The sequence below is a fragment of the Prinia subflava genome, chromosome 1 (genome assembly GCF_021018805.1).
Source record: "Prinia subflava isolate CZ2003 ecotype Zambia chromosome 1, Cam_Psub_1.2, whole genome shotgun sequence".
In the NCBI taxonomy this organism is placed as follows: Eukaryota; Metazoa; Chordata; class Aves; order Passeriformes; family Cisticolidae; genus Prinia; species Prinia subflava.
Window position 1 is genome coordinate 83745236 of NC_086247.1, and position 11536 is coordinate 83756771.

General features: G+C 41.7%; 1 protein-coding gene across 3 annotated transcripts; it reads left to right on the top strand.

Annotated features, from left to right (window-relative positions):
* The first annotated feature begins 773 nt into the window (after nt 1–773).
* On the top strand, nt 774–11213 carry LOC134552535 (heterochromatin-associated protein MENT-like). 3 transcript variants are annotated; one of them, XM_063401219.1, is made up of 7 exons: nt 774–941; nt 1966–2049; nt 3624–3761; nt 5701–5818; nt 6577–6719; nt 9189–9356; nt 10225–11213. In XM_063401219.1, the coding sequence occupies exons 1-7, from the start codon at nt 774–776 to the stop codon at nt 10624–10626; spliced, it is 1221 nt and encodes a 406-aa protein (XP_063257289.1). In that variant the 3' UTR covers nt 10627–11213. The 3 variants fall into 3 exon arrangements, with proteins under 3 accessions (XP_063257289.1, XP_063257292.1, XP_063257299.1); XM_063401222.1 differs by lacking the exon at nt 1966–2049 and having other exon boundaries at nt 774–962; nt 3639–3761; XM_063401229.1 differs by lacking the exon at nt 1966–2049.
* The last annotated feature ends 323 nt before the right edge of the window (nt 11214–11536 follow it).

The window sequence follows — 11536 nt, forward strand, 5'->3', positions numbered from 1 at the left end:
GTTTGTTCTGGATCCATGTATGAAAAATCAGTTCAGTCCTGGGGTTGTGGTTATTTGTTTTCTTTGGTTTTGTCCTGTAAAAACATGCTTTGGAAAAGAAGCAGAACATGGATGAAAAATATGCAGGATAAACCAGCAGGAAACCAGAGAAAAATTGTTGTTAGTTAAAAGAGGAACTATTTGGGTTGTATGTAAGCTAAAAGAATTTTCTTGAAAAACAGAAATTAGCAAATTCAGCTGCAGCTTCCAAATATGGGTTTACCTACACCAAGAACATGTAATAATCTGTATCTTCTCTCCAGTAGCCTTCAGGATATATGCAGTGAATCACCTGAATTCAGCTTTTTTCAGCAGAAAATAATAGCACAGGAAGTTTAAACAAATAGAAAAAAGCCCAAAGCAGCATGGTGAGAAATTACTCTGTTTCACTCTTTCAGAATCAAAGAATAACTCTATGAAAATTAGGGAAAGAGCAAATAAGTTTTTGAAACAAGTTTAAATTCTGAAAACATTTCTAGCTAAAATTGTACTCAACTGATGAAAAATAAATCTGTCAAGGACACTGAAAGTGACAAGGGAAGAAAAATTAATGCAGGTCTTAGAAAGAAACGTACTAGCTGACTGTACTTGGTTTCTGTCAGTATTTTACCCAGGAATACCTTCAGATTGTATTTGAGAGGTGCAGGCAATCTCCCACTAGTAGCTTTGTATTTTAAAAAGAAGTGGAGGCACTCATCAGCTCTCTCTGATGCTCATTTGTCTCAGGTGTACCAATGGAATCTCTCTCAGTGTCAACCAACAGCTTCGCTTTGGATCTTTACAAAAAGCTGAATGAAACTTCCAAAGGCCAAAACATTTTCTTTTCTCCTTGGAGTATTGCAACAGCTCTTGCCATGGTCCACCTGGGTGCAAAAGGTGACACTGCAACCCAGATGGCTGAGGTAAGCTCTGAAATTAGCCATGTACCACCTTACAGGGGGCTCCTACATAAATTGAACAGTTATTCTACCTATGGAGAGCAGCATGGAACAACATGGGAGGACAGTGATCTGTAATGCTGACAGTAGGAGTGGAGCTTTTTTCTGTGCCAACACTGTGGCGGGCCACTTCCACTTCATCTCCAAGATCTTTGCTCTCCACCAACCCTACATTTAGCTTACACTTAGAGTTCACAGAGCAAGTGATCTACCAAGGACAAGTTATTGACATTAGAAGCTACTGTTGGTCTTGCTTGGAACTCTATGTTCTATTTTAACTACCCTCTGAACAGAATTATTAATCTAACAGAGAGTTCAAATAGTAATGAGGACATCCTTATTTAAAAAAATGAATATAGAGCTAGGATATGCTAGAAAAAGGAGACACAGATAATATTACTACTTCTAGACCTCAACTGGTTCTGGCAGCAGAATTTCTGCTCTCTCATACTGCACACAGAAGGTAGCAAGCTCCCCTGTGTTTGGCTGCACAGGAGAGGCACAAATCTTTGTTTGTGATAGTTAGTCCATAGAAATGGTAAATCTTCCACGAATAATGGAGATATGTGAGTATTGAAAATATCAGAGTCATAGAATATACTGAGTTGTAAGGCACCCATGAGGGTCATTGAATCCAGCTCCAGGCCCTGCAGGACACCACAAGAGTCACACTGTGTGCCTGTGAGTGTTGTCCAAACACTTCTTGAACTCCTTCAGGTTTGGTGCTGTGGCCACCTCCCTGGGGAGCCTGTTCCAGTCCCAACACTGATCTATCATTAAAGCAGTCCATGTGACTAAAATCAATATAGTAATGATAGAGTTACAGATATTTAATCAGGAGTAGGGCCTTGTTCTCAACAACTTCAACAGACTAACATTGGGCATGGCTGGTGAATTAGGGTAGAAAACTAAGGTACTTACAACCCTTGGGCATATTAATCTCAAACAAACAAGTTGTTTTTATGAACATTTATCATCATCATCACAGGTTCTTCATTTTAACCAGACTGCAAGAGAAGAAGGTTCATCTGAGACAAGGTCTTCTGCAGCAAGACCAAAGAAAAGAAAGATGGTATTTATTACAACAAAAGACTCTGAGATAAAAATCTCTGAGAATGGGATAGTGCAATGCAACTACTGCTTTAGGCTTTTAACATCTGCTTGTTTTCAGTCTATTATCTACTGTCTTGGTTCAGTAAGAACTATATGTAGAAAAAGTGAACAAGCAGGTAATATGACTGTAAAACTTATGAATGCAGTCTTTCAAAAGCAGAACTGAGACACTAACAGCATTTAGACTGGCCATAATACTGTCTCACTTGTTTTTAGCCCAGCTGTGGAAATATCAAAAACTCATTGGTCCTAATATGCTTAGGTCAATTCCCTTTCGATGATGAGAAAGGGATTTTTTTTTTTCTGTAGTGATAATCTGCTTTCACAACTGACTCTAGCCCTACCCAAAAAAGTCCCTTTCTCCTTTTGTATGCACAGACACATCAGGGAGACAAATTTCCCCTTTAAGGTAATGTGTGTTGACTCACCCTTGCTCATCAGCTCTCCAGAAACTTGCCAGCAGGAGAAACAGCCCAGATATTTTTCAGAAAATGAACTCCCTAATCACCGAAAAGTATTAAACTCAAACAAGCTATGTTTTTTTTTCAGCATAGAAACTAAAAATTGGCAGAAAGAAATTAAATTTGACTAACTGGAAATAAAAAGGGCAAGAAGGGCATCTCCCTTGATGGTGTGAGATGGTTCTTCAAGATGAATCACTGCACCCAACTCACTGACTTAATAAACTGTAGCAAAGTCTGTCTAATCTTTTCCTTCAGGTATTTTCCCCTATCGCCTCTTTGTTCTGTTGCCATCCCATTGAAAAATTCAGCCTCTGCTATCCCTGTGTCCTCTGGCTACCAAATTCTTTCCTAGGTGTCCTTCCTGGCAGCCCAAGTCTCATCACGAGTGAGAAAAGATCATAGCAAGGAATGACTGCAAGTCACCCTGAGTCAGTGGCAGGGACTCTCGGTGTCTCATGTGCAGGGCACAGCACATGACGTGGGGGAGGACACTGCATCCAGGCAGCTGGTGGGGAGCAGCTGGCAGGGAGCAGCTCATTCCTCCATTTACAAGGCAACAGCTGGCAACAGCTGGCAAGCAACATCATCCTCTCCAAAACCATCAACACTGACATCCAGAACAAGCTCTCTCCAAAATCCAAACACTAACACACTAACAGGAAACACCCATGTGAAAGAGGGAAAATTTGAATAGTTGACAAGGCTGTGCCCTGACATTAGTTTCTGTGAGGGTAGAACAGCTTCTCAAAAGCTGCCAGGCTGCATTGATGGATCCTTGTGAAACTGAAAATCGGGCCTGAAAATGACAAAAGTTAAGAGACTCAGCTTCCTTGGTGCACCATCAGATGATGCCCCCAAAAGCCTACAAAGCACTGCAGCAATAAATAATTGCCCTACAAGTAGAAATCCATTTATCCAGTTATAAACAGTGCTGCAAACATGCAACATACTCAAAGAAGAGTTTCATTCTCTGAAACTCTTTTTTAATTAAAACAACATGAATAATTTAAAGAAACATAATAGGTACAAGAGAAAAAATTTTCCATATTAATTGGTGTCTTTTTCCAAGGATCCTGAGCATGAGGGAGCAGAGAACATCCACTCTGGCTTCAAAAAGCTCCTGTCTGACATAAACAAACGCAGAAACACTTACTTGCTGAAGAGTGCCAACCGACTGTACGAGGAAAAGACCTACCCATTATTGCCTGTGAGTTGAACATCTTTACTTGGGAATATGTTGACATTAAGAGTGATTATCGATAGAGATGATAAAAAAAATCCAAATGATAGCACTGGGGTCTGAGTGAGAACACGAGGACAGCCATAGAGGGCTTGTCTTGGACAGGCAAGAGGTCCATTGGTTTTCAGCAGTGCGCAACAGTTTGGCAAGTGCATGAGAAAGCTGTGTAGTATTTCTTCTCCAGAATCTGCTGTGGCCACCAACTGATCTGCAGCTCAGGGACTTCTTGAACCAGAGGACATGTCTGCTTAAGAGACCTTGATGAGCTGTTGTTTCAGGACTTTGCACATTTGTCTTTTGAACCCACTTCAGCCCTCAGCACTAGGATTTCCACAACTAAGCTATACACTGCAGGAAGCTGCTGTGCTTTTTGAGCTTGCTGCCTGTTGGCATTGCTGCTGGTTCATTTCTCTTCTGAAGGACATTTCTCATCAGGTCTGGTCACCCTCATCCCCTGTGTCTGTATCTTTTATACTGTAGCATTTCTGAGACTGGGGAGGCCACAACTGCATTGTGAACTCAGACAGTGGACACACTACAGTATTATAATGTGCCATTATAAAAATTTCTCTTTTGTTGCCTACTCTTTTCTTCATAGTTCTTAATTTTTTATTTGCATTTTTGGCCATGATTAGGCAGGGTTTTTTCATGCACCTATCCATTACAGCTTCAATACCTCATTCCTAAACCATAACAATCATTTCCTATAGCTTATGCTTTACGGGATCACCTATAAATATGTTAATATATATATATTTTAATGTAAACATCCAGGTTTTGGTTTTATAGAAAAAATACTGTAGCACAGATGCCAGTATACCTATCCCTGGTATGTATACATATACATACTCCAGCAGAAATAACCCTTTATTGTGAATGTTTTTCCCTCCTACTCTTGGTTTCCAGTCTTTTAAACAAATGAGACCTATCTCTATAGTTCCATAGATGCTCAGCCTTTGGTGACATGTCCTAATAAATGTGTTTCAGTAACCCAAAAAGACTGTATTGGCACAGCCCTTTTACCCATATGCTTCCTAACACCTTCAGAAAACTCCAAAAGATTTGTGGTTTTGGATTTCATATTACAAAATGTTGTTGACACTCCCCCAATAAGTCACGTTAACCCATACACCCACTACGCCCGTTCTATTAATTTGCCCCACACCAACTCATGAGTTTGTAATTACCTGTATCTCTGAAATCTTTTTAAAACTGATGTTGTATTAATCATCTTCCTGGCCCTTGGAAGAGGGTTTCAAATGAGATTTACTGTTCTTTGATTTCTGAGTTTGTTTGGTTTCCTGAGTAATCAGCAATTTGTCCTTCTGAATGTGTATTGCTCATCTTCTCCATAATCTCATGTACATTTGCTCTACAGAGAATCAAGGGAAATTCCTGCTGGGAATCTCCATGAATGATTTCACAGGAGACAGCAATGCAAATGTTAATTCTGCTTTTCTGTCATGACTTTATTCTACTAGAACATTCTTTTTATTGTCGTCACATATTTTTGGCAGGTTTCTCACCTCTGAAGCAAACTAAAAGCCTTTGTTCAACTTTCTGTGAGACTATTCTTCCATCTTGCACTGAACACTACTCCATAAAACAGGAAAAAAATACTTAAATGATATAAAAATACCATTTTGAGAAATTAAAAAAATGCAAAGGTTTCATGGATATTTCAAAATTTAAAATTTCCACCTTGGATTTCTAACACTAAATCTGCAGTTTCCCTGAGACTGAAGTTTGATCAGCCCTTACTTAGTATTTAGAATAGAATGTATCAGATTTTGTTATAAAGGCTGCTGCACATAAACCTGTATAATCTGTTAACCTGATTATTACCAACATTTTTATGATTCAAGTTTAACTAAATAAGCACACATCCTTTAATCCTATCTTTCAGAAATTCTTACAACTCATTACAAGATATTACAATGCAAAGCCACAAGCTGTAAACTTTAAGAGAGCTGCAGAACAAGTCAGAGCACAGATCAATTCATGGGTAGAAAATAAAACTGAGAGTAAGTATCACTCTGATGGCTTTTTTCTTGTCTAACTTTCAGATATTTTGTATTTCCACATTTATTGCTCTTGCAGCCAAGGATCCATAAAAGGTAGAAACTCAGGGCAGGGAGGTGATGACCAAAATCACAGCTAAGTAGTCTGAAGAATGTCTCTCTCCAACCTAACTGCTGCTCCTTACAAGGTCCATCCCTCAATCCTTCATGCTGTAGCCTCCTCTGAATCATTGCTCTTTGAAGGGATGCACAGGTAGATACTGTGTGGCTCTACACAATGACTAGTGAGGAGTTTACTTTGCATTCTTCAGCTGCTTGCAAGCAACTCCATAGAACATTCAAGCTGTTACACTTTACCCACTTTCCAATGCCATTTACTACCAAAACTCCAATAAATATAATTTTTAAAACCCCAGAGAATTCGCAGAATGGTTTAGGTTGATAGGGACCTTAAGGATCGTCTCCTTCCAACGCCCCTGCCATGGACAAGGATACCTTCCACTAGACCAGGTTGCTCAAAGTCCCATCCAACCTGGCCTGGAACACTTCCAGGGACTGGGCATCCACAACTTCTCTGGACAAAGGATACAGAGATACTTCAAAGGTCATTTTTACCATATGTACAACATAAAAATGTACAGTAGAAAACCCTCCCAAATGCAAACATTTTTGAAAGAGAGGTAGGCACAGACAAGGAACAATTAAAATTGGCAAGTTATGCAGTTACACTGGAATAACAGTCTCTTTGTCTGATCTTGAAGGGAAAATACAGAGTCTGCTGCCTGCAGGATCTCTCCATTCTCGCACTGTGTTGGTCTTAGTAAATGCCATTTATTTCAAAGGAAAATGGGAAAAGAAATTTCTGGAGAAAAATACTTCTGAGATGCCCTTCAGAATAAGCAAGGTAAATTCCTTGTTGATATGCCTGTTGTCCTATGTCAATATGTCTATTACTGAGGAGAAAATACTTCACCTGTATTTCCTAAGCCACTGCAACACTGCTTATAGCTGAGAAAGTGATATAATCTCAGGGACAATACCAAATGTGAAAATAACTCGGCATTGTCTTATTTATGCATATCCATGAAAACTGGATTTTTAATTTATAACTCAGTATCAAAATACTTGGGTACAGTTAAAGTGAATTAAAAAAAAAAAAGGAAACTCAGCAGGTCGAGAAAAGTAAGTTAAGGACAAGAAGAAATTTCTCTAAGCACCATTTTCAGATGGGTCAAGTTGCTTTTGAGAAGAATGTTTACACACCTAGAGCTCACTTCTGCTCTTGGGACCCTGGGATCTCATCCAGCTGTTCTTCCCACACGCACCCAGGGTGTTGTCAAACCCCAGAGGGAATTTTCACGGGGTTTGTCATTTTAGCTGAGAGTGTGAGGGTTATCTATTCAGATGATCTATTCATTGAGCTAATAGTATTTAAATGATCATGCACTGACAATTCCCAGTAGCTGACTGCACGCATATTTTTGGACTGTGTCAAAAGCAAGCAAAACTATTTGTCAGTGGAAACAAACACTTTGTTTGACATAGATTAGGGGTGCAAATATCTTTTGTACTGCCAGACATTGCCAGACAGTGTGAAGCAACTGATGTGACTGTGTACCTAGAATCTACTACACTATATGTGCAGTTTTAGGATCCATCACAGCAGTCGATGTGGTGGGTGACCTTGGCCAGCCACCAGGGGCCCACCAAGGCTCCCCGTCACTGCCTCTTCTCAACAGGATAGGGGGAGAAAAACTGGATGAAAAGGTTATGGGTCAGGGAAAGAATAGGGGGAGCATTTACCAATCATAGGAGCGCCATCATAGGAAGAACAGGCTCAACTTCAATTCTCAGAGTAAGTTAGTGGAAGTAAACCAAACATAAAGTGCCTCCCCGCCCTCCCTTCCTCCCAGGCTCAACTTCATTCGTGACTCACCTGCGCTCCAAAGCAGTGCAGGGTACTGGAATGGGCTAATGTAGTCAGCTCATCAAATGTTGTCTCTACAGCTCCCTCCTCCTCGTCCTCACACTTTTCCTCTGCTCAAGTGTGGGGTCCTCTCCATGGGATAGAGTCCTTCACATCCAGTGTGGGTCCTTCCATAGTTGTAGGAAAGCACCCTCCACATCCGAGTGGGCAGTTCTGTATAAGAAAAGAGGTTTCAGTTTATCTTTTGACGTATTAGGAACTTTAGCTAGAACTTTCCCTGCTTTGCTCACGATAATTGGCTCAGAGCCAAAACAGAAGCACTGATTGGACTTTGGAAGTGCATCTCAAAGCCTGTTGCCAAGTTCATTAAGCAAGGTGCTAAAGTAGCCCACCTATACAATCAAGTACTAAAGGGACAGCACAGAGGTGCTTGAAGCTTTTTTGGAATGCCTTAGCCAGTGTAAGAGTGTGTTCTACACCATGTTCAGCCTGTATTTCTTTGTTTTATAATGTTTATGATTTTTGTTGTTATTAAAACCTTTTATTTTACAAAGCACATCCAGAGACGCCGTCTTGCTATTTATTAAGCCATTTCTCTGCAAGGCTGGACCCTCAGAAGTATTGAGATCTTTCAAAACATGGTCTGCAGTTTTTCAAGAACTGTTCCAGTGTGAGTCTACTGAGGGTCACAGGTGATGCTCCTGAGAGGGCTGCTCTCCACAGCATCACAGGTCCTGCCAGGAGCCTGCTCCAGCACAGGTTCTCCATGGGTTACAGGGTGGATATTTGCACCACCATTGTCTTCACCATGGGCTGCAGGGGAATCTCAGTTCCAGGGCCTGGAGTGCCTTCTTCCCCTCCTTCCTTGCTGACCTAGGTGTCTTCAGGGCAGTTTCTCCCACATCATCTCACAGCTCTCCCAGCTGCTTTTGTGCATCAGTTTTTATCCTTTCTTAAATATGTAATCACAGAGGCACTACCAATGTCACGACTGGCTCATATTTGGACAGTAGCAGGTCTGTCTTGGAGCCAGCTGAAACTGGCACTGCCTTGACAGAGGCATCTTCTCCTCACAGAAGCCATTCCTGCAGCTTCCCCATTATCATGCAAAACAAATACATTGGTGCCAGAGAGGGTTTAATCCACAGGGTAAATAGCAAGGCCTGCAAAGAGTCACTTGATTATCAAAACTAACTCCTTTATTTTAAATTTAGAAATACATTACATGGGATTCAGCTAGTAGGTATTTAGCTGGTGTGTTTATGTTAATTTTTTACAAAGATCTCAAAGATGTTGAAAAGGGGGTGTATGTGATACTGTCTAAAGAAAAAGGTCCTGGGTTTCAGATGCTGCTGAATCTTGTACTTATCTTCAGCTCAATGAAGCAAGTAAATTTTATCATCCTTTTAATGTATAAGGTAATTTTTATGTCTGATTTTTTTCCAGACCAAGACTAAACCAGTACAGATGATGTTTCTGAAAGATAAATTTTTCATACTTCATGAAACCACCATGAAAATCAGAATCATTGAGCTGCCATATGTGGAAAATGAACTCAGCATGTTCCTCCTCCTACCTGATGACATCAGCGATAACACTACTGGCCTGGAGCTGGTAAGGCTGACCTACTGTTGCATCACATACACTATAAAACAGATTTAAAAAGTGAGGAAGAACAAGCTTCAAAATCTCAGTAGAATAGCTCTGATGTTCTCATACTTAGTTTCAGAAACCGTAACATCATGATTTTCAGCTTAGGATTCAGGACATGTGATAACATTGCAAACATCATACATCTAAAACCTATGTCCACACCACTGTCTTAGACTATTTTGTATCATCTTTCCTATCGCCAGTATAGCATAGGGAAAACAAGGACCACCTCTGAATCACCATGCCCTAGAGTTATCTTCGCCTGAGGGCTGTATTAATTCATTTGTATGTAATTTTCAGTCTGGATTTCCAGCTGATAGTTTGTGATGAGGTTTCTCAACCTACGTACTGACTACCCTGACCCAGAAGGTGTCAGTAGAAACTCATGACTATGCCAGCATCAGTTTCAGATTCTAAACAGAGCAGGGGAAATATTTTTATTTGTACCTCAGTTCCCATGCATCCCATTTATTTATCACTACTCAGAGAAAATTTATCCACATGCACACACATCAAGCACCTGTTATTATTGTTGTAAGTAACAGATTGCAAAAAGAGCAATGTTCTTCACACCAGAGGAAAAAAATGATAAACTACTCTGAGGCTTCAGGCCTACACCTAGCCACCTTAAAGAAAATAAATAGGAGTATAAGTAACTCAGCACTTTGTGGGATCATGCCCTCTCAATATGATGCACGTTCCATCTGTAGTCACTGCTGGTAGTTGGGTGTTGTTTTACATGTTCTTGATGAGCATTAAGACACTGGTCTGTGCATGTCTTGTCTCTGCTCTTCGCATTCCAAATGTTTTCTTCCTCAACTCATTGCAGGTGGAAAGAGAGCTGACGTATGAGAAATTGGCTGAATGGACCAAATCAGCCAATATGATGAAAGCTGAAGTGGATCTGTACCTGCCCAAGTTGAAGCTGGAAGAGAATTATGATCTTAAATCTGCTCTGAGCAGCATGGGGATACGAAATGCTTTTGACCCAAGTCAGGCTGATTTCACAGGGATGTCAGTGAAGAAGGACCTTTTCATCTCACAAGTTATTCACAAAGCTTTTGTGGAGGTCAATGAAGAAGGTACCGAGGCAGCAGCTGCCACAGGTGTCTTGATGATGAGATCAAGAATGCCGACAATGACTTTCAAAGCTGACCACCCTTTTCTTTTCTTCATCAGACACAACAAATCACAAACCATCCTCTTCTTCGGCAGGCTTTGCTCACCCTAGTCAGTGAGTCCTTGCCCTGCAGAGCAGCAGACGCTTGCTAGCACAGAAGCAAAGCCCAAACCTGAAGCTCTCTGCAGTCAGGGCAGTGGACTTGAACCCCTTCTTCATCAGACCATATACCCTGGTGCCTCAGGCACAGCTCCTCCAGTGTCTCCTTTCTGAGCTGAAGGTTCTGAACCATGGCAGTGCCACTGGGAGCGCACGATGCCCTGCACCCACGGAGCAATCCTGGCTGTCATTCGGACCAAGCCATCATCTCTGTCCTTACCACTATAAGCTACGGCATTTGTACCTCTCACAGCACTGTGCACAAATATATTTTGCTGAAGGCTTTCTCTCCACCCGCATGAAGAGGGCTGCTTATCCTGATGTGGTCAGCATGTACTCCCAGCCCGCTGCAATCAGACCCAGCTCCTGCTTTTTAGCCCTAGACTAAGCCCTTGAGTTATTACTGGAGGCTGATCCTCCCAACCTTCACTCTTAATAAAATGGAAAAAAAATACATATATATATTTATATATGCACATCCACCCTTCTTAGGGCTATTTGCCTCACTCAGACCCTCGGGAATGTGAGGAGGGGTTAAGCCCGTACCGTGTCTGGCTCCATCCAGCAACAGCTCAATTTGACTCAAAGCAATCCTAGTTTCAAAAACAAGTCATTAATAACGAACGCCTCATGGACCGGGGGTGTTTTCTGTGAGATCTGCCACCAGAGGGAGGCAGAAGTGGAGGAACACGGGCCGTGGCCGGCCGAGCTGCAAGGGAGAGGAGAGGCGGCTGCCAGGACTCCCTGAGGCGGGGGCCGCCATTTTACCGGGAGGGGCTGAGGCCGGCCCGTTCCCGGCGGGCAAGGGTGCAGCGCCTCCGCCTCTGGCCAGAGCTGCGAGGGGCCGGGCTCCGTCCTTTCC

Bases quoted from the DNA above. Each gene is read 5' to 3' on its own strand.
- LOC134552535 (XM_063401219.1), top strand. From the start codon at position 774: ATGGAATCTCTCTCAGTGTCAACCAACAGCTTCGCTTTGGATCTTTAC. The intron at 5,819-6,576 runs GTAAGTATCACT...CTGATCTTGAAG, and splicing joins GGTAGAAAATAAAACTGAGA to GGAAAATACAGAGTCTGCTG. The intron at 9,357-10,224 runs GTAAGGCTGACC...AACTCATTGCAG, and splicing joins ACACTACTGGCCTGGAGCTG to GTGGAAAGAGAGCTGACGTA.